Here is a 21,872-nt window from a genome sequence, read left to right on the forward strand (position 1 = left end):
TAGCCCAACCCCATGGTGTTGAGGGGGAAGGGGGGAGAAATATGAAATACAGCAGGGCAAGAGAGCAGCAGGAGAGTGATAGATGTGAGGTATATAAGCCCCAGCATGATCAGAGCCTTATTCCCTATAGACTAAGGCCACATCTCCACTACCCACCGGATTGGTGATCTATCAGAGATCGATTTATCATGTCTAGTGTAGACGCGATAAATCCATCCCCGATTGCTCTGTCAACTCCAGAACTCCACCAGGGCAAGAGGCGGAAGTGGAGTCGACGGGGTCGCGGCGGCCATCGATCCCACGCCACGAGGACGCGAAGTAAGAGATTCTAAGTCCATCTAAGATATGTCGACTTCAGCTACGCTATTCTTTGTAGCTGAAGTTGCGTATCTTAGATCGATATCCCCCCCCCGTGTAGACCAGGCCTAAGGAGAGGTTACTACAAGTTAATTAGAGCACCTGGAACCAATTAAGGCCTTGCTCAAGACCTAATAAAAACCCCTGCTTCAGTCAGACAGGAGAGGGAAGCAGAGCTGCTTTAGTTTGGAGGTGTACTAGTGTTGACCAGAGGATTCGAATACCAAGGGAAGGGAGACCCTGCGCCCAAGCAGGGCAGAGGGACAAGACAGCAAGCGGCTCAATCTGAGTGAGGATACTTGGGAGAAAATTATGGAAGCATACGCAAACCAGAATACTTGGAAAACCTACTAGCTCATAGAGAGACAAAATATCCCTTTGTACATTAAAAAAAGTGTATACTGTAGTAAAATGTGTATATTACAAAAGGGTTTTTTTGTTTTTCTTTTCCCCTCCAATTTTTCTATTTTTTTATATTTTAACCCAATTTCACCCTGGTTTTAATGTTTGGAAAAATAAACACTGCAAAATGCTCAGATTTTTCTTTTTTTTAACACAAATAAAAATTGAAAATGCAGAATGCTATTCTATACAATGTAATTCTGGTTGTATTTCCATATTTGTGTGCATTTTTACAATTTAAAAATAACATTGGTTAAGTTTTTCCACTAACAAGTGTTTGCATTTTCTTATTTAAGAGCACATTTTGAGTTCACAGTAGGAGAAACGTTTTGTTTAGGGCCCATCATTTTAATGCGTTCCAAAAAGAAATTCAGTATAGTCACTTCTAAAATGTACCCTAACTAGTTATAAAGTCTAAAATTAGAAGAACTGGCCATTTGTTCATATGTGAAGTAATGCATTTCTGTATTTTTCATGCAATGGAACTCTATTTTCAGTGAATATTCTTTCTAAATGGATTATAACATACAAAACCTTTTTTTTGGAAAAGGGTGATTAATATTAACCAGCCCTCAAAAATCTAGAGTTTTCACTGCAATCTACTAAAAATATTTAACAAATGCATAAAAATGCCTGGACAGTATATTCATCTCCATGACAATAATTTGTGCTCCAACTACATTTTTACTGTACTAAAAACAAACCCTATCCCCTTCCACAAAAAACAAAAAAACAAACCACATCCAGAACTAAATTGTTCAGTTTGTTTCCTAAAAACTCAAAATGAAGATTCTTCAGTGTTCTGTTCATCTGTTCCAGTTCAGCTGTTTTATCTTCTTAATTTATTTCTCTAGTTTCAATTAATGCTTTGACTAATGTTTCAATATTGATTTCTGGTGAAGGAAAAAAGAAAAAATCTTTAAATTATTTATTCATTTTTATGCAACTTTGCATAAATGCATATATCAGATACCACGTTAAAAATTAGAGATTTAGCTTTCCTAATTTCCTTAACTAACTTTCCTAATTCTAATATAGTCGAATAGTTTGCATTATCGGTCCGGCAAATTCACCAACATGATGATTGGCCCCAGTTATATATTAATTCAGTTCTGCCTTAAATGTTCTAGAAATACATTTCATAAAATGGAATATTTTTCTACTATTTAAAACAAACTGCAATTCATAATGCTTATTTGTGTAGATACCAAAGCAAAATAATGTGACAAATTACCATCTCAACAGCAGTCAGAATCAATATCAAACTGTCTGTTTAAATATTTTACTAGTAAAAAAATTATCCCCAAGTGTGTTTGACACACATTTTGCATGTCTCTCTACTATTATCGCCAATGCTAGATTTCCCCCAATCCAGTTATTTGTACTCAGTCTCTCTTTAGCAGCCACTCTTGTCTGAAGCAAACTGGCTGCTTTATGACAGGTTTCAGAGTAACAGCCGTGTTAGTCTGTATTCGCAAAAAGAAAAGGAGTACTTGTGGCACCTTAGAGACTAACCAATTTATTTGAGCATAAGCTTTCGTGCATCCGATGAAGTGAGCTGTAGCTCACGAAAGCTTATGCTCAAATAAATTGGTTAGTCTCTAAGGTGCCACAAGTACTCCTTTTCTTTTTGGCTGCTTTATGAAATTTGAAACCTGGACAGCCAGACGGCCCAGACCAAAGCTCTCTTCCCCCACCCCCCAATGCATAGAATCATAGAAATCAGGGTTGGAAGGGAACTCAGGACATCATCTAGTCCATCGCCCTGATCAAAGCAGGACCAATCCCCAACTAAAATTAGGTAGGATTCTCTCCCATTTCATAACATCACTTTCCCACAACCACATCACCAAAACAATTATATCAGTCCTCAGAAGAGTTAAATTGAGCTCCCTTCAGAGCAATATTAATGCCAATTTTGAGCTGCAAATGTGATGTTGAGGGAAGTCAACCCAAAAGCAACCCTCACAACTGAGCAAGCCATGTCAGCCCTCTGCACAGTTTGAACCTTTGACTACTGCTTCGTAGCACTTCAAACTACAAACTAGATCAACAAGTCTTTACTAAGCTTAAAATCTTTACAATCTTACTTTGAAGTGCTGGATAATATGGAGTCAGCTGCTTGAGCATTCTGGTCATTGTAGGTACATCCTTTCCTCGAAGTCTATGCAGAATGTTGGGAGTAAGACCACTGGCATTTTCATCAAACATCTTATCTGACTCTCTGTCTTGTTGTTGGCAATCTCTGTATGAATTGTGGACAGAAGAGGAGGAACGAAATGAGCTCGAATCAGTCTTGAAATTTGATTTCTGGTATCTCAATTCTTCTGACCAACTAGAACCACCTCTTGATGAAGAAGTGGAATTTGCAGACCCACTCCTGTAGTAAGACGAACAGCCTTGTAAAGGATAGTTTGTTGAATATCCTCCAGATGAAGGATATGTAGCAGAGGAAGCAGAATAGGTTGATCTCTGGTCAGGTAAATTCCTTGCATTTGTAAATGCTCTTTGACTCTTCCAGTTTGTACCTCCAACACCATAAGCCATTCTGTTATCAGGTGCTGTAGTTTTGTTTCCTTGGGCACTATTAGACTTGTATTCTGTTGAATACCCACTTCCTGAATATGTGAAGTAGGGAGAGGTGCCTCCAACTGAAGTGGACTGGGAGGATACAGAAGCAGATTGGTTGAATTGCTTCAGCCATTCATTGATTCCAGTAGCAAAGCCTCCTGTCTGAAGGGCAAATGAATTACTGAGTGCAGCCATTGTTGCAGAATCATTAGGTCTTAGTCCATATGAGGATGATCCATCACCTGGTTGGTAACTGTATGAACTGGCAGTGGTGAATGAAGGGTTTGCATCTAATTGTGATGTAAATTGTGCCTGTTCAGGTCTTTGAGACGAAAAATCTTGATTCCAGTTAGTATTTCCTGAAAAGAAACATGCAGGTAAACTTAAATAAAATGACAGAAAGGCCAGCAGCAGAAGTTGGTCAAACTTAACTAAGCCCATGGCGGGGAGGGTGGGTGGTAATCTGGAAGTTTAACCCCTTTGTATTTTAGGATAGTATTTAAATTATTAAAAACCACTTATGTGTCTCACCACCTACTGGGTGGGCAAAATGTTAAACCACCACCATCAGTTGCCTTTTTACCAGGTTTGTAATAAAATGTTAATAAAATTAATGAAGGAAAGTGGGTGAATGATTCTGACTCAAAAATAGTTAAATCACTTAAGTCACAAATATTTGAATTAAACACACTACCTTCACAGGAGAGAGAAGCATTTTCCTTAGCTGTTCTCTGAAAGTAGTTCTCGGTTGTGCCCCAGTACCTAATTACTTGGCCTGGTCCACACACCATTTCTGTACAGGTATAACTATCCAGTTAGGTTTGTGTGTTTGTTATATCAGTACAACCCCAATGTGGACACCGTTCTATCCGTATAAGGGTGTCTGAAATTGTACAGCTTATTCCCCTCTTCCCTTTTGATATTATTCACCTTTATTCTGGTATAACTTAATCCATGCTAGGGTTTTCTACCACTTCAACTATTCCAGTACACTTAAAGCAGTAACATTTATATGTGTAGGCAAGCCCTTGCACAGAATGACTGAAGACAGCAATAGTTACAGACACAAGAGTACAATGTGTCAAAAGAATGTTTTTAAAATTTAAAGATCGTTTTAATAGTATACTCATGTACGAGTCTGAACACTAAGGGTAGCATGAATGTACCACCAATGGATAGACAGCATATACTAATGAAGTTTCTGACATTTCCTACAAAGAAGTTTAGTTCTAGATAAGGAATCTAGGTGGCAAAGATTCCCAAACAGGTAACAGCCAGCGAGTCCAAAAACAAACAAACAAAACAAAAAGACGCAAATCCATGAAAATAAGCTGTGACTGTGTGCCTCACCAACTAATAGCATTGTGCTCAAATGAAGGATAACACAAATGTTAAAGTGCCTGAAAAACAGTTATAATCTGAAGACACTGAAGGTAAAAAAAACAAAAACCAAAAAAGTATCTGCCTCTCAGCCACCACGTTTAGAATGTATGTCCAAGATGAACCTCAGAAGGGAGTAGATGAAACTAACACAGCACTTTGTCAGGTTTACTTTTCTCATGTCACTTTAGGCCAGTTTAGAAACTGGAATGCCAAAAATATTTAACGCAATTATTATGGAGATTTTCAGTGCTCAGCCTTTCTATTGTTTGCAGAATCTGCTTCCTCAGTGAGGTCTACATACTTGGGGACTGGATTTCCAAAAGTGCTTAGGGCTGGCCTCATTGTTCCCACTGAAGTCAGTGGTAAAACTCCAAGAGTTGTTAACATCTGTTTTAACTCAAATTACTAACATTCTGATAAAGAGGAGGTCTTTGTCTTAGAAATATCAGGAATGTCACTGTTCTTTTGAAGGGGAGGCTGTTGCATTTAAAGTGGAAAAAAACGAAGAAAGGAATTTTACAAAAGTAAAACCTTTACAACATAATGAATAAAATATTGATACAAGCCTGATTTAAAATATTTTTTGCAGCTTATCTTTGAGAATTTTCTTCTTGGCTTTAAGCAATATCCTGTTTTCACAGAGCTTTTGAGAATCTGCTAAAATTCTAACTTTTCTCCAATTTCTATTAACCTTCTCACTTTGCCTATTTAACCAAAATGCTTCAAGTTTCAAATCTATTTTTTTCTAGCTAATTATATGCATCAGACATCGAAATTTTGCTGCTTTATTCACTTCATTTATAGAATCACAGAACTGGAAGGGACCTCAAGAGGTCTTTTAGTCCAGTCCCCCGTGTGACACTGTATGGAATCTCGGGGACAGTTTAGGATATTATGAATACCAATATTGTAAAATTGCCATGAGTTATGCCAGATATGCCGGGTAAGGTTATCTGCAAAAATGTTATAACTTGCCAGGTATGATAATCTCGTTTGTGTGTTTATATCACCTTTGTATTGTAAATTATATGTATGGTACGTCTGTAGTTCCAAACTTGTGCTATGCATCTGGGTAACACACCCAGACAGATTGGTATTAGCACTGCCTAGCCTGTTTGACAGCCCATTAAGGGACATCAGCAATACAACTGACAGAAGGCAAGGTATATGAATCAGCAAGGCATGCAGGGACATGCTTAAGAAGAGAACTCTAAGAGGCCTTTCAAAGTCATGTGCTCTCTGCTATGAATGTGTTCGAAATAAAGGAAGTACCTGACATATGGCAAAAAGACTATAAAAGGCAGCTGCATCTTCTCCATTTTGTCTTCAGTTCTGCTTCTTGTCCTCAGTCCTGCTTCTTACCCCTGGAGTAACCTTCCTACAAACTTCTGAAGCTCTGAACAAAGGACTGAATGACCCATCCAAGTTGTGGATGTGTCCAGCGGGACTTTCAAGCCAGCAAACTCACTAATACTGCTAGGGACTGGATGGACTTTAAAGTCATTGTATGTGAGTGTTTTACCATTTAACATCTTTTTCTTTTTTCTTTATAATAAACCTTTAGCTTTAAGCACTAAAGGATTGGCTAGTATTTTGGGTAAGATCCAAACCTACACTGACCTGGCAATGTGGCTGACCCTTTGGGGTCAGAAGAACATTTTGTATATGTGAGCAGAGTTTTTTAAGTAACTTCTCACTGTACTGGACCTAGGTGCTGACTGGGAGCCAGAAAACTGGAATGCAATAAGGGGGCAGTGAGATTCCTTTTTTGCTTCTTGATAACTAGTGTGGGGGGTCAGAAGCACAGTTTGTGACTGGTTGGGGAGTTTAACTTCAATGTTACCCACCAGTCTCGGGAGTACCTGTTCTCCCTTTTGCAGCCTGCCCTGACCTTGGCATTTCCAGTGAGGGCTGCCCCAGGCACACGGGTCAGACCCTGCACTCAAGGCAGGACTAAGTATTATCTAGACCATCCCTGCCAGGTGTTTGTCTAACCTGCTTGAAAATCTCCACTGACGGAGATTCCACAACCTCTCTAGGAAATTTCAGTGCTTAACCACCCAGACAGTTAAGAAGTTTTTTCTAATGTCCAACCTAAACTGCCCTTGCTGAAATTCAAGCCCACTGCTTCTTACCCTATCCTCAGAGGTTAATGAGAACAATTTTTCTTCCTCCTCCTTGTAACAAACTTTTATGTATTTGAAAATTGTTATGTCCCCTCTCAGTCTTCTCTTTTCCAGACTTAACAAACCCAATTTTTCAATCTTCCCTCACAGGTCATGTTTTCTAGACCTTTAATGATTTCTGTTGGTCTTCTCCGGACTTTCTCCAATTTGTCCACATCTTTCCTGAAATGTGGTGCCCAGAACTGGACAGAATACTCCAGTTAAGGCCTAATGAGCACGGAGTAGAGCGGAAGAATTATTTCTTGTGTATTGCCTATAACACTCCTGCTTGCAGCCCAGAATGATGTATTCTTTATTTGCAATGTTACACTGTTGACTCTTATTTAGTTTGTGATCCATTATGACCCCCAGATCCCTTTCCACAGTACTCCTTCCTAGGCAGTCATTTTATATGTGTGCAACTGATTGTTCCTATCTAAGTGAAGTATTTTGCATTTGTCCTTATTGAATTTCATCCTATGTACTGCAGACCATTTCTCCAGATCATTTTGAATTTTAACCCTATCCTCCAAAGCACTTGCAACCCCTCCCAGCTTCGTATCATCCGCAACATTTGTAAGTGTACTCTATATGCCATTATCTAAATCATTGATGACGATATTAAACAGAACTCGACCCAAATCCAATCCCTGAGGGACCCCATTTGATGCATCCTTCCAGCTTGACTGTGAACCACTGATAACTACTCTCTGGGAAGAGTTTTCCAACCAGCTATGCACCTACCTTATAGCAGCTCCATCTAAACTGTATTTCCCTAGTTTGTTTATGAGAAGGTCATATGAGACAGTATCAAAAGCCTTACTAAAGTCAAGATATACCACACCTACCACTTCCCCCCATCCACAAGACTTATTAGTCTGTTAAAGAAAGCTATTAGGTTGGTTTGACATGATTTGTTCTTGACAAATCTATGCTGACTGTTACTTATCACTTTATTATCTGTTAGGTATCTGTAAACAGATTGCTTAATTATTTGCTCCATTATTTTTCAGGGTACTGAAGTTAAGATGACTGGTCTGTAATTTCCAGGGTTGTCTTTATTCCCTCTTTTATAGATTAGGACTATAATTTTCCCCTTTTCCAGTCCTCTGGAATCTCTCCCATCTTCCATGACTTTTCGAAGATAATTGCTAATGGCTCAGATGTCTCCTAAGTCAGCTCCTTAAGTAGTCTAAGATGTATTTCATCAGGTGCTGGTGACTTGAAAACATCTAACTTGTCTAAGTAATTTCTAACTTGTTCTTTCCCTATTTTAGCCTCTGATCCTACTTCATTTTCACTGGCATTCACTAAGTTAGATATCCAAGTGTTAAAATTTTTAGTGAAAACTGAAACAAAAAAAAAATCATTTGGCACTTCTGCCATTTCCACATTTTCTATTATTCCCCCTCCCCCACCCATTGAGTAATGGGCCTACCTTGTCTGGTCTTCCTCTTGCTTCTGATGTATTTGTAGAATGTTTTCTTGTTAACCTTTATGTCTCTAGCTAGTTATCACATTTTGTGCCTTTGCCTTTCTAATTTTTGTCCCTACATACTTGTGTTATTTGTTTCTTTTCATCCTTCGTAATTTGATCTAGTTTCCACGTTTTATAGGATTCTTTTTGGAGTTTTAGATCACTGAAGATCTCCTGGTTAAGCCAGGGTGGCCTCTTGCCATGCTTCCTATCTTTCCTATGCAGTGGGATAGTTTGCTTTTATGCCATGGAATCAGCTATATCTTTCTTCAATCCCAGAATTCCCTTTACAAATCAGACTGTTCTTCAGGTGGACGTGCAGGTTGGTACAGCACCACTCCACTTGTATTTGTTTGATGTAGTGGCTGACCCATACGTAATTTCTTTTTTTTTGCCAAAATGGTTTAATAATACTTTAGAGCAGGTCACAAGCTGGGAGGCATGCATCTTACTCTGTGCCCTTAGTGGTTCCAGAGGATTTATTTCTGCTCACTGGAAAATATGGCAGACCAACCCCTCACTGAAGAAACCCTCTCATCAAAGCCAGAAGATGACAGCTCTAGCACCGCCTGTTAATCTCAGCTACTCTGGCACCACCCAATGAGATGGGCAGGTCCTCAGGTGGTCAGTACCAGAATCAGGAAGGATTTAACAGATTAAAACCCCAAACTCCTTGAATTGAACCAGACAACAAATGGAAATCACAGAGCACTTCTAAAGCACAGCATTCTAGTGGCAGAGTAGCATGACTGGGCAGAAGTTTAAGTCCTCAAATATCATGTTCTGTGAATTCAAATCCACTTTATAAATAATATTTCGGCAAAGACACCCTGCAAAGTACCTGAATTGCCTTTGTAATTTTCATAAGACTTATAGGGTTTTTGGATGTTTTTTCCTGCTGAAAGCTCATCCTGAGATATTGACATCAATGGCCTCAGGCTGCTGGCATAATTGACCTAGGGGAAAAAAAATAGCACACCTCATGGTATTTGTTCTAAAAATTTACATTTCATTTCCAACATTTCAAAAATAGCAACTTTTCCCATAGCATGCCAATAAATGTTCACTGGCAATGCTATTTTTAAGCAATGAATCCTATGTTTTGCTGTGCTGCTCAAGTTTGCTCCCTATTTTTCTCCCAACTATCAATGTGAGGAACAATGACTTCCTCCCATTTGACCTGGGTTTTGAATTAGCCATTAATCTGAGTAAAATCAACCTCAAATACACAAGTTAGGCCTTTGAGCTTTCTCTCTCTCATGCATACACACCCACGCCTTATGATACCTGTTTATCAAAATGTGCCGAGTGCTAACAAAATGAAAGCCAACCAACCATACTTACCATTTGGCTAGTATTAATACATTCTAGTTTTGACAGTGCTCATGTTTTTTTCTTTGAAAGACTTCAGTGATTATTTTCCTTATTCCCCTCTTCCTTCTCCAGTTACTGTACAGGTTTTCAAAACTTTGTTATATTTTAAAATAATATTCATGGCAATGTCATGGGTGAACATTTGAATTTCATGGGATATGTATGGCTGCTGAGTCCCCCCAGAACCAAACTGCTTCGATTTTTCCAACAGTGAGGAGGCTGTTCGGGGGAGGGGGGGAAAGGGGGAGCAGGCCAGTCCCAAGCCTGTGGGGAAAGCAGAGATGGTGGGCAGGTCCTAATCCAAGGAAACGAGGGGTGGCAGGCAGGCAGCATGTCTCACCACACAGTGCTGACTGATCTGACCCAGCCCAGCATGATGCAAGGATCAGAGCCTGGCTCACTCTGCATGCAGCTCCAGGCCAGGCTACTGCATAGTGATTAGGAGCCTCAGTATGGCCCACACACCAGTGGCCCCTGCAGGTCCCGGGAAAAAACTGAAGCTCCAGCTGGTGAGAAACTGAGACCAGGATCCATCCACTCTATCCTCCTGCCAGGGCAGGGCCCTTCACACACCTGCTCCTGTTCCAAGCAATGGCCGCACAGCTAAGACGTTGGTTACGGTGGAGGGATGGATCCTGGTCTCAGGTCCTGCAGTGTCTCCCTCGGGACTGCAGGAGCCATGGTGTGTAGGCAGGCCAGGCTCCCAACCACTGCGTTGCCAGAGCCAGCCCTTCTTCCCCCCTCCCAACAGCCAGACAGGAAGCAGCAACCTTGGCGGGAGCCAGACAGCGTGAACTGGGCCAGACCATCTGGAGCCATATAATGAGACACATCCCCACCCCAGCCAATCCCCTCCCATGCAGAATAGGACCAACCCACCACCTCCCTGCCCCCCTCCAGAATGGGACCAGTCTGCTAACCCGCCACGAGCAGCCGTGGTCTCAATAGGGAGAAAGCAGGGATGCGTGCTTCTGCCTCTCTGCTGTTGAAAGTCACAATACAAGGCTAATTTCACAAGTTCCATGAAACCATGATTTTCACTGATCCCTATATATAAGCAGATAGAAACAGAAGAGCAACCAGCCTAGACGTCTCTACTACAGTCTGCTGATATATGAGAAGAAGCAGAAGCTGTCCTCATGGCTCAAAGCCTCAAGCAGGAACAGAACTACATGCCACCAATGAGAACTGCCCACATGTCCAGGGGAGAAAAGAATGAAGTAATGTCACTTGGGGGGAAAATACCAACACTTATATCTTGGATATATACGTAGCAGGAAAGCAGTGTGGTGGGAGAACAATTAGGCAACATGTAAGCATGTGCAGAAGGAGGTAAAGGAGGCCAACTGCAGAGAAGCACATGCAGAGGGGAGAAAAACAGGACAAAATGGGACATGGAAAAGAAATTAAAGGGAAAAAACAATGCAATTAACTTCTCAACACCAAGCACACTTATACTAAAAGACAGCTACTTATATTTATTTTCTAATTTCTGTGCCAATTGCCATAATTGTTGCAGGGACGTTACATTATTATGAATGGGAGGAGTGGGTAAACAAATGGGAAAACCCTTGCAACAGAACACGACAATATAGAACTAGTCATTGAAGTAGACCGATTACTTACAGCTGCTTTCTTTTTACAAAAGGTCTTCAAAGCTTCTGTCAGATCTTGTGTAATACTAACTACCAGAGTTGCTTCTGTGTCTGAGGTGACCCGAAAAGTTTCCTGTCAAATTAAAAATAAGCACACATTCAAAAAGGTTAATTAAGTTTCAAACAATAATTAAAGAATACTTATCTCAAATACTCAACCGGACTTCCCCAAGGAGACCATAAGTTTTGGGAAACAAATAGATGGATTCAAATGAAGTTCTATGACCAACTCGAGCAAAAAATTAAGGAAACGAGATTTATACAAGCAGCTAGAAGAAAAGGAGTACTTGTGGCACCTTAGAGACTAACCAATTTATTTGAGCATAAGCTTTCGTGAGCTACAGCTCACTTCATCGGATGCATACTGTGGAAACTGCAGAAGACATTATATACACAGAGACCATGAAACAATACCTCCTCCCACCCCACTTTCCTGCTGGTAATAGCCCATCCAAAGTGACCACTCTCTTTACAATGTGTATGATAATCAAGGTGGGCCATTTCCAGCACAAATCCAGGTTTTCTCACCCCCCCCCACTCTTTTTCCAAAAACCACACACACAAACTCACTCTCCTGCTGCTAATAGCCCATCCAAAGTGACCACTCTCCTTACAATGTGTATGAAAATCAAGGTGGGCCATTTCCAGCAGGAGAGTGAGTGTGTGTGTGTATGGGGGTGGGGGGTGAGAAAACCTGGATTTGTGCTGGAAATGGCCCAACCTGATTATCATACACATTGTAAGGAGAGTGATCACTTTAGATAAGCTATTACCAGCAGGAGAGTGGGGTGGGAGGAGGTATTGTTTCATGGTCTCTGTGTATATAATGTCTTCTGCAGTTTCCACAGTATGCATCCGATGAAGTGAGCTGTAGCTCACGAAAGCTTATGCTCAAATAAATTGGTTAGTCTCTAAGGTGCCACAAGTACTCCTTTTCTTTTTGCGAATACAGACTAACACGGCTGTTACTCTGAAACCTGTCATCATACAAGCAGCTGAAAGCCCTGGCCAGTGGATGGTGTAATTTGTGAAGTTGTGTGTATAGAAAAGCAAAAGAAGGGTTGAGAACTTACAAACTGGATGCTAACAGGCCTCAAATCCCAGTGATGGCTGAACCAGATGATAATCTAAATAAAGAGGGTTCTCATCCACACTGGTAGCTGTTTCCACTGCCTCAGACATTTTAGGATTCAGATTGAGATTCCTGGAATCTTGTTATATAGATGGGGCAAAATGGCATAAAAGAGTGGGAGAGCAGCCAGAGAGCACCACAGTAAAAACCAAAAAGGCAGGATGAAGCAGGTGTTTGAGCCTCTCTCCAAATTTTTTTTTTTAAAGAAAATAGTTAAGTAACCTTTTCTTCTCAGAGCTTCAAAATACAGACTAGACACTTACCTAAACAAATTACAAGCCATAATTAATCATGAACATTCTCCTTGCAAAGCATTTTAGACATTAAACATTATTAAAAACTACTACAGCAGCTAATGTTAAAATCTCTACTACAAAAAGCAGAGATATCAGGCTCTATTTCTTTGAACCCTGAAGCAGTTCAAATTCAAGTTCTAGTGTATGATGTTCTGGGCAACAGCAAGCAGCAAAGGATTTATTTCTACTGCAGCTGCCCAATCTTTAAGATTTGGTGAAATAAGATGTGAAGAAATATGACTTGAAAAGTAGGAATTACTGATCAAGTTTATTCATACTCTTCCCAGTGATTCATGCAAGATTTGTTCTTTCTGCAGTGGTGCAAATCCAGTGCTAAAACGTAGCAAAATCCTGGTAAAAGTACTTTTTTGTACATACCAAATATTCTAGGGCTTTCTGCTTTCGAACTGGATCATTCTGTAGGGGGGAAAAACCACCACAAGGACTGATTACAGTGTTTATATATATTCTTCTGCAAAACATCATAAAATATAACAACCAAATGCTTGAGGGAAGAAAGTATTTTACAGCAATTATAATCTTAGGTCCTTATTGCTTGTATTACAACAACAGCAATATTTCCATTTTGGACTACGTAAATTTCAAAATTAAGACAGACTTCAGTTCCCAAGATATAGAGTTCCTGAAAATCCTCTTCACTTTCAGCAATTACCTTTCTGTTCTCACGTTGACCATAAGAGAACAGGTCTTTTACTGTTAAATATTTAACATTTTATTTCAAATGTTACAGCTATTGATAAATTGATATTCTTAAGGTGAATTGCTAATAGGATTTACTTTACTCTTAACATATATCATATAAGGATAATCAAAGCACCTTACCAAAAAAATAAAAAATTAGCACCTGTGAGGGATAGAAGTAATTATGCCTATTTTATAGTCGGAAGTGAGGTTGAGAGGCTTGTGCATGGTCAGTGTGTCAGTGGATGAATTAGGACTCCGGGCCTCTACTCTGAACATCCAATTACACAAGTTTAACTAAAGGTACATATACCAAAGCAAGATACAGTTATATTAGACTGTTCTAAAACAATATAAATGTTTCCATAAAAGAGTTTGCATTAGGGTTGCCAACTTTCTGATTGCACAAAACAGAACACACTTCCCCCATCCTCTTCCCTGAGGCCCCACCCCTATCCCAAGGCCCCTCCCCAACTCACTCCATTCCCTGCTCTCACCCACTCTAGCTCATTTTCACTGGACTGGGCCAGGGGGCTGGGGTGTGGGTGCTGGGGGCGAGCCAGAGCTGAGGGGTTTGTGGTGAGGGCTCTGGCTGGGTGTACAGCCTCTGGGCTGGGGCTGAGGATGAGGGGCTCAGTGTGTAGGAGGGGGCTCTGGGCTGGGGCAGGAGGTTAGGGTGCGGGGGGATGAGGACTCCAGCTGAAGGTGTGGGCTCTGAGGTGGGATGGGGGATGAGGGGTTTGGGGTGCAAGAGGGGGCTCTGGGCTGGGTCCGAGGGGTTTGGAGTGCAGGAGGGGGTGCGGGGTGCAGGCTCTGGGAGGGAGTTTGGGTGCAGGAGGGGGCTCAGGCTTGGGACACGCAGTTGGTGTGCAGGCTCTGGGAGGGAGCTGGGGTGTGGGAGTGGACTCAGGGCTGGTGGAGGAGGTTCGGGGTGTGGTGCAGGCTCTGGGCAGCACTTACATGAGGCGGTTCCTGGAAGCAGTGACATGTCCTCTGGCTCCTAGGCGCAGGGGCGGCCATGAAGGCTCCGTGCACTGCCCTAGCCCGCAGACACCACCCCTGCAGCTTCCACTGACCGTGATCTCAGCCAACGGGAGCTGCGGAGCCAGTGCTCGGGGTGGGGACAGTGCGCGAAGCCTCCGTGGCTGCCCCTGAGCATAGGGGCCGCAGGGACACACCAGCCGCTTCCAGGAGACACACGGAGCCAGGGCAGGCAGCGAGCCTGTCTTAGTCCCGCTGTACCTTCGACTGGACTTTTAATGGCCCCGTCAGTGGTGCTGACTGGAGCCACCAGTGTCCCTTTTTGACTGGGCGCTTGACAAACCTCATTTGTATGGGTTTAACTAGATCAGTTTTTTAAATGTACAAGAAAGTGCAACTGAAGAGAAGTCTAGTGGTGAATCCAAAGCTTAACAAGTGATACCAAGCCATGATGGAGAGGGAAGATGTCATATTCAAGTGTGGAATTTCTTATAATGTGTGAATATCTTTCTCCTGGAGTCAGTTTCTTCCCTGATGAGACACTGTGCCTTGATAGCTCTCATGGCACCGGCAGTTCTTCTTCGAGTAGAGTCCCTATTGGTGCTCCACTGTAGGTGTGTATGTGCCCCCGCGCCTCAAATCGGAGATTTTTGGTAGCAGTGTCCAGTTGACCCCGCCCACGTGCCCTCCCTCCCTTGTGGTCTGCCTCGAGGCTATTTAGCACTGCAGGGTTGAACCCCCCCTCACTTCCTTCTCAACCGCCTTTGGCCTCAGACAGAATGAACAGTTGTCCCTTCCTTATCTGTGTCATTAGCATAAGTAGTGTTTGTTTTGTTACCTTTGTTCTCCTTAAAAGGAGTTAGGCTAGTGTTTATTTTATTTTATTCCTTTGCGTTAAAAAGAAAGAGAAAAAAAAAAAAAAGAACTTCAGTTTCGTGCCCTGTCTGGGGGCATTCCCCCCCCAGCATCTAGTAGACTTTTTTTAACTGAAAATAAAAAACTAAGTAAAGACAAGGTTCTCCAGCATTCCTCCCTGCTAGAGGATGACAACCACCTGCCCAGGGGCATGCCTGGTGCTCTCTGCTCCAAGCGGTGCCTCTCCTGCCAGGAGTCAGTTCCTGTAATGGCCAGACACTCTCGCTGTGCCTGGGAAAGCCTCACAGAAGTGCTTTACCTGCCACAGCTAAAACGGCAGCCTCACAGGAGCTGAGAGCTGAAGTTAAAACTCCTCCCTATGGAGAAAACACTTCAGTCTGCAGGGGACTCTGGTGGGTGCTGACCCGGGATCATCCCCAGAGCCTTCACTTCAAAAGGGGTCGAGTTGTGAAGAGGAAGAGGAGGAGGAGGAGAAGAAGAGGGAGGGTGGGGGGGAAGCCACCAGCAGACTCCCCCTGGAAAGGCTCATAAAAAGAACTCCTCCGACCAACTGGCCAGCCAGAGGGGTTCCCCAGTGCGGCCATCTCGGCACCAATCCAAATACATGCATTCCTAGTAGCTGGCCAGCAGGTGGGGCTCCCCAGAGCAGCCACCTTGGTAGGAGGACACTAGCAGCTCTGAAGCATGGCACTGATAAGGGGCCGCCTGCTGTGAGCTCTGCTGCGGCACCGTGGGCACCATCCACACTGCAGCTCTGAAGCAGGCACCTGAGAAGGGGTCTCCTGCTGTGAGCTCTGTTGCAGCACCGTCCCCCCAGCACCGTCCCCAAGGGGCTTCCGTAGTCAGGCTCTCAGGAAACGGTACCGCCCCCTAAGGAAAAGGGACAATTACTGAATCATCTCTAAAACAGCGCCACAGAAAAACCCTTTGGTACCACGTGCAACAAAACTCCCATCTAGGAAGTGTTCTGCACCTTCCCAACCATCGACACTGACAACATGTTACAGACACTCCTCTGTGGTACCACCTGAGCCCATGGTAACACACATGCTCTGGTACTCTGGAGACCTGTGGCCTCAGTACCCAGGGAGAGAGAATTACAGTACCATCTCTAAAATAGTGGTGCCAACAAACTTTCTGTACTGGGCACAACAAAACTCTCATTTAGGGAGTGCTGTGCCCAATTATCAGTACTGACAACATACCAGGGACACTCCTCTTTGGTACCAGATGAACCCATGGTACTGCATGAGCTCTGGTACCCTGGAGACCTGATGATTGGGGAAGAACTGCAATCCCCATTACTTGGTACCAGGACCCCGGTATCGAGCACATCCCAGCACCCAGAATCGCTCTTGGCACTGGGCTGTATGTATACTGCCAATACCCCAGTCAGCGCCACCCTTACCCACTGAAGAATCTGACACTGGCCAGGAGGAGATCATTTCCCTGGCCCTCATTGTGGCCCACTGTCACACTACAAGAGTCCACCCCAATTCCATCAATCGTGGTGTGGGCCCCCTGAGGTAAGCCCACTGCCCATGCCCCCCTTCCTCCCTCGCCTCCCCAAGGTCATATTGTAATTCTTGGGCAACGTACAAACATGTCACGACCATCCCTGGTGTCTCTCAGGGCGAGTCCACCAGATGGGACAGCCTGGCTGTCCAGAGCACCTGAGTCAGCACAGGAGGAAGCTTTTTCAGAACAGGAAGAAGAACCTGAAGAGGAAGCTCCCCCTCCAGCACACTTCTCCTCATCTCTCCCAGATAAGGCTGTGCTGCCCACCCCTCATCACTAGGTGAAGATTTTAAGAACTTTCTGGACCATACCAAGAGGGTGGCAGATGAGCTGCAGATTCCCCTACAGGAGGTGGCAGATACACATCACAAGTTGGTGGAAATTCTGCATACCACCTTCTCATCTAGAATTGTCCTCCCAAATAATGAGGCAATTCTAGATCCTACTAAAGTCATCTGGCAGACACCAGCTTCCATCGGACCATCCAGCAACAGAGTGGTAAAAACCCAAACCAACCAACCAAACAAAAAACAAAAAAACCCTACATCTCTACCCAAAGAGGCAGACTTTGTTTTCAACATCTGCAATCCAATTCCATCATAGTGGAGGTGGTTAATGCACAAAGCAAGCAACATGATGTCAAGTCAACTCCATACAATCAGGCTTGGCAAGATGGCATATTCATCGACAACATTACTGTTTAGAGTAATAAATTACCAGACTGTCATGGCCAAATACAATTTTATTAATTATGGGAAACCCCATCTGTTTCTGGAACATTACCGGAAACACAAAAAGAACAGATTCAAACCATTCTTAGAGATGGTCAGTTAATAGCCAGACTGTTACCAGAGACAGCACTGAATGTAGCTGTTACAGCTGCCCGCCCAGTCTCCATGACAGTGGTACTGAAGCGGGCTGTGTTGTGGTTGGGTTATTTTGGCTACACCTCTCCAGACTGCCCAAAGAGCTACAGACTTCCAGTTTGAAGGGCCCAACTCTTTGAGGAGAAGACAGATTTTCTCTCCACATCCTGAAGGATTCTTGGATCATGTTACACTTCTTAGGAATCTACACTGTGGGACAGAAGAGAAGATATACCTCTCAACCACACCACAGGTCACAATCTTCTCAATACCCACCATCTCAGTGCTGTCATGAGCCACAGTGTAAGAGGACCAGGGCTTAAAGTGGGAACAGGCTGCACCTCAGTCCGTGACCTCTCCAACTGTCTCTTATAAGCACTTTTGATGAGCTGGTCGAGTGCCTGAACAATGATACCTTACAGCATCATCTGCCATCTATACACCTGTCATGCCACTCAGAAGTCACCTTACCCTACTTCACAGCAGTTAGGACCAGCTCTAAATTAAGGAGATTGATTTCTAGCCCTGAGCCTACAGGGTGCCTACTTCCATATCTCAATACACCCATTGTACAGGAGATTTCCTACTGCTTACCTTTGGGGCAGGATCACTACCAGTATAGACTGCTCCACACAGGGTATTCTCCAAGGTTCTCTTCATTGTGGCAGCATACTAACCCCGGTACAGTGACTAGACTTTATCAGCAAACGGCCTTCCACAGAAATGACCTTCCACATCACTCTTTTGGGGCTAAGGGCTGTCAGGAGTGCCTGTGCACACTTTCTGCCTTTCATCGAAAACAACACACAAAGGTCAGGATGGAATTAATGTGACCTATATATTTGTATAAACTGCCAAGGAGCTGCCAAATCTCCCTCCCTCTACAAGAGGGCACTCAAACTTTAGAATTGATGCACCCATCACAATGTGCTCATCTCAGCTGTCTATATACCAGGGATACAGAACATCACAGCCGACAATAACAGTTGCCAATTTCTCATGACAATGAGTGTGTACTGAATTCAGAGGTGGTTCAAGATATATCCACCCTTTGGGGAACCCTGCCTATGGATCTCTTTGTTACTTAACGGAACAAGAAAGGTCCTTGTTACTGCTCCAGGGCTGGTCTGGGGAAACATTCACTGGCAGTTGCCCTCATCTTCCCACGGGACAGGGCCCACTTGTATGTCTTTCCCCAGTTTCCTACTCTAAGATTCTGTTGAAAATTCAACGAGACAAAGCGAGAGTTATTCTAATTGCCCCTCTTGACCATGACAAGTCTGGCTCCCTTACCTGACACAGATGGCAATGCCCTCCTGTTTCTCTTCAGCCCATCCCTCACCCGCTCTCTCAAATCAATGGGCTGACCCTTTACCCCAACCTTTGGGTCCTCCACCTCTCGGCTTGGCTCCTTCTTAGTTCCAAGGCTTAGAGGCAGAATGCTCTGACAAGCTGAAAGATGTGTTGCAACACAACCAAAAGTTAACCACTCAACATACTTATCTACAAGTTTGTGTCATTTCAAACACACAGACCCAACCTCATCTTTCCTCCCTCTGATTTTGCACTACATTTTAAACTTTCACTCAGCTCCCTTAAGGTTCATCTCGCGGTGAAATCAGCTTCCCACTTGGTGTTTGCTCACCCACTAATGCATAGATTCTTTAAGGGCATTGGGAATCTCTTCCCGTATGTGACACTACCCACTTCAACCTGGGACTTTAACCTAGTTCTCAGGGCTTTGATTAGACCTCCCTGAGAGTCCAGGGCAACTTGTTCTCTCTTACACCTATCCATGAAAACAGCATTACTAATTGCCACACCATCAGCTAGGTACATAGGAGAAAAAGCAACCCTGATGGCACATCCATCGTTCACGGCCTTTTTTTTTTTTTTTTAAGGCAATAACTCTAAGGCCATATCCCAAGTTTCTCCCTACGTTCTCTGCACTTTCCATATGAATCAACAAATCCATCTCCCTGTGTTTTCCCAAAACCACATTGTGACAACTGGGAGATGATTATGCATATGCTAGATATTAGAAGGACATTAGCATTCTACTTGGACAGGACTAAGGACTTCAAGAAATCCCCTAAATTCTTCCTTTTGTCCACAGAAAGATCCAAAAGCTCTCTGATATCGGCTCAAAGACCATCCAAATGGGTCTCTAGTTGCATTAATCACTTATCAAGGGCGCAACTTGCTTGTCCAGAGTCATACCCACTCCACGAGGTCAGTTTCTACCTCAGTCACATTCCGTAGGGATACCCCTATCTCAGCAATCTATAGAGCAACGACTTGGGCCTCTGCCCATACTTTCACAGAACATTATGCGATCACTGAAGATTTGTCTGCTGACACCATCTTCGACTCCACAGTACTTTCTGAGGTAAAAGATTCCACTCCGAAGTCCCAGCCTCCAGTGGTGGGTACTGCTCGGGAGTCACCTACAGCGGCACACCGATACGGACACTACTCGAAGAAAAAGAGGAAGTTACTCACCTTGTGCAGTAACGATAGTTCTTCAAGATGTGTGTCCCTATGGGTGCTCCACAACCCACCCTCCTTCCCTCTACTTCGGAGTTCTCTATAGGGCTCTGTGGTAGAGAAGGAAGTGCGGGGGGTTCGCCTGAGCAGTGCTAAATAGCCGGGAGGTAGGGCACATGCGCGGGGTCAACGGGACGCTGCTACCAAAAATCTCCGATTAGAGGCGCGGGGTCACATATACACCTACAGTGGAGCACCCATAGGGACACACATCTCAAAGAACCATCGCTACTGCACAAGGTGAGTAACTTCCTCATATCCATGCCAATGAAATAGGCCACAACTAAGAGAGCCAAAAGTATCAAGACAACTGGTTGGCCTGAGACAACACACAGTGCCAAATTCCAGAAGAATCATAGTTCTTACAGCAATGGTTCTCGAACAAAGGTACACCTACCCATGGGTGTACGCAGAGGTCTTCCAGGGGATACATCAACTCATCTAGATATTTGCCTAGTTTTACAACAGGCTACATAAAAAGCCTAGTAAAGTCAGTACAAACTAAAATTTCATACACACAAAATGGGAAAGTAAGTGTGTTCTCAGTGTGTTGTGCCACTTTTGTATTTTTATGTCTGATTTTGTAAGCAAGCAGTTTTTAAGCGAGGTGAAACTTGGGATACGCAAGATAACAGTCTCCTGAAAGGAGTACAGTAGTATGGAAAGTTTGAGAACCACTGATTTACACCATATGGTGTGTCAAAGCTTTGATATTAAGATCAAGATAAGGCTGACAAAGCTGTTGGTGCCTAGTGCTTTTCAGGGCAGCATCAATATATATTAATTATTTGTATTAATTGTAGCAACTAGGAGCCATGGTCATGAACCAAGACCATATTGTGCTAGGGTACATCTTTGAGAAAAATCTAAGAATTTTTTTATTGTCCTTTTGCTAACCCAAGATTTAACAAGTTATTGAGTATAGAAGGTCTTTGATTTAAAGAAGGAGGGAATAGTGAGGAAGCAGACTGACTGACTTTTGGCTTGGGGTACAGAGACAAAGCTTCCTACAAAAAAACTGATTAATATCCTTTTAGCTTCCTCCAAAGAGTGGTAAGCATCCCTTACCAACATGAAGATTTGTTACGGTAGGTTATTTCACTTTATTGTATAAAGTGGGATACAATATCAATAAAATGGGAAACTGAGTCAAAACACAGGTAGACATTCAGAAAACAAGAACAATGAAACATATCTATCATACAACACATTTCAAAATTACTAACACTTACCTCAGGCTTGTAATCATCTTCCCACCTAGAATAAAAAAGAAAGTTTTGTTGTTAAAGCAACAGCATAAAAGCTATTTTAAAAAGGATTTAGAATTTTTTTTTATCTAGGCCATCCTGCACACAGATTTCAACTTTCCAAGTGACCTCAACTATTAATCAAGGCCTCCCACCAGATGGCATAGCTGTAGTACCACATTCAACGCTAGGATATAGGATTATAGTAAGGCCACCAGAAGAGTCCAGGTACACTTTCTACAGGGCTGTCAAGAGATTAAGAAAATTAATCGTGATTAATCACGCTGTTAAACAATAGAAAACTATTTATATAAGTATTGTTG

The 21,872-nt window shown here is 43.0% G+C and overlaps 1 protein-coding gene across 1 annotated transcript in view; it reads right to left on the reverse strand.

The window, feature by feature from the left end:
- Positions 1–890: 890 nt before the first annotated feature.
- The window catches only part of LOC144261378 (uncharacterized), a 62,456-nt gene continuing 41,474 nt past the window's right edge, over positions 891–21,872 (reverse strand). Inside the window, exons 12-17 of the mRNA XM_077810855.1 lie at positions 21,535–21,559; positions 13,191–13,229; positions 11,356–11,457; positions 9,197–9,311; positions 2,850–3,689; positions 891–1,652 (exon numbers count right to left, since the gene is read on the reverse strand). Of these exons, the coding sequence (XP_077666981.1) occupies positions 1,597–1,652; positions 2,850–3,689; positions 9,197–9,311; positions 11,356–11,457; positions 13,191–13,229; positions 21,535–21,559 (1,177 nt within the window). The 3' untranslated portion in view covers positions 891–1,596. The remainder of the gene's footprint in view (positions 1,653–2,849; positions 3,690–9,196; positions 9,312–11,355; positions 11,458–13,190; positions 13,230–21,534; positions 21,560–21,872) is intronic.

Source organism: Eretmochelys imbricata, chromosome 2 (assembly GCF_965152235.1).
Source record: "Eretmochelys imbricata isolate rEreImb1 chromosome 2, rEreImb1.hap1, whole genome shotgun sequence".
Classification (NCBI taxonomy): domain Eukaryota; kingdom Metazoa; phylum Chordata; order Testudines; family Cheloniidae; genus Eretmochelys; species Eretmochelys imbricata.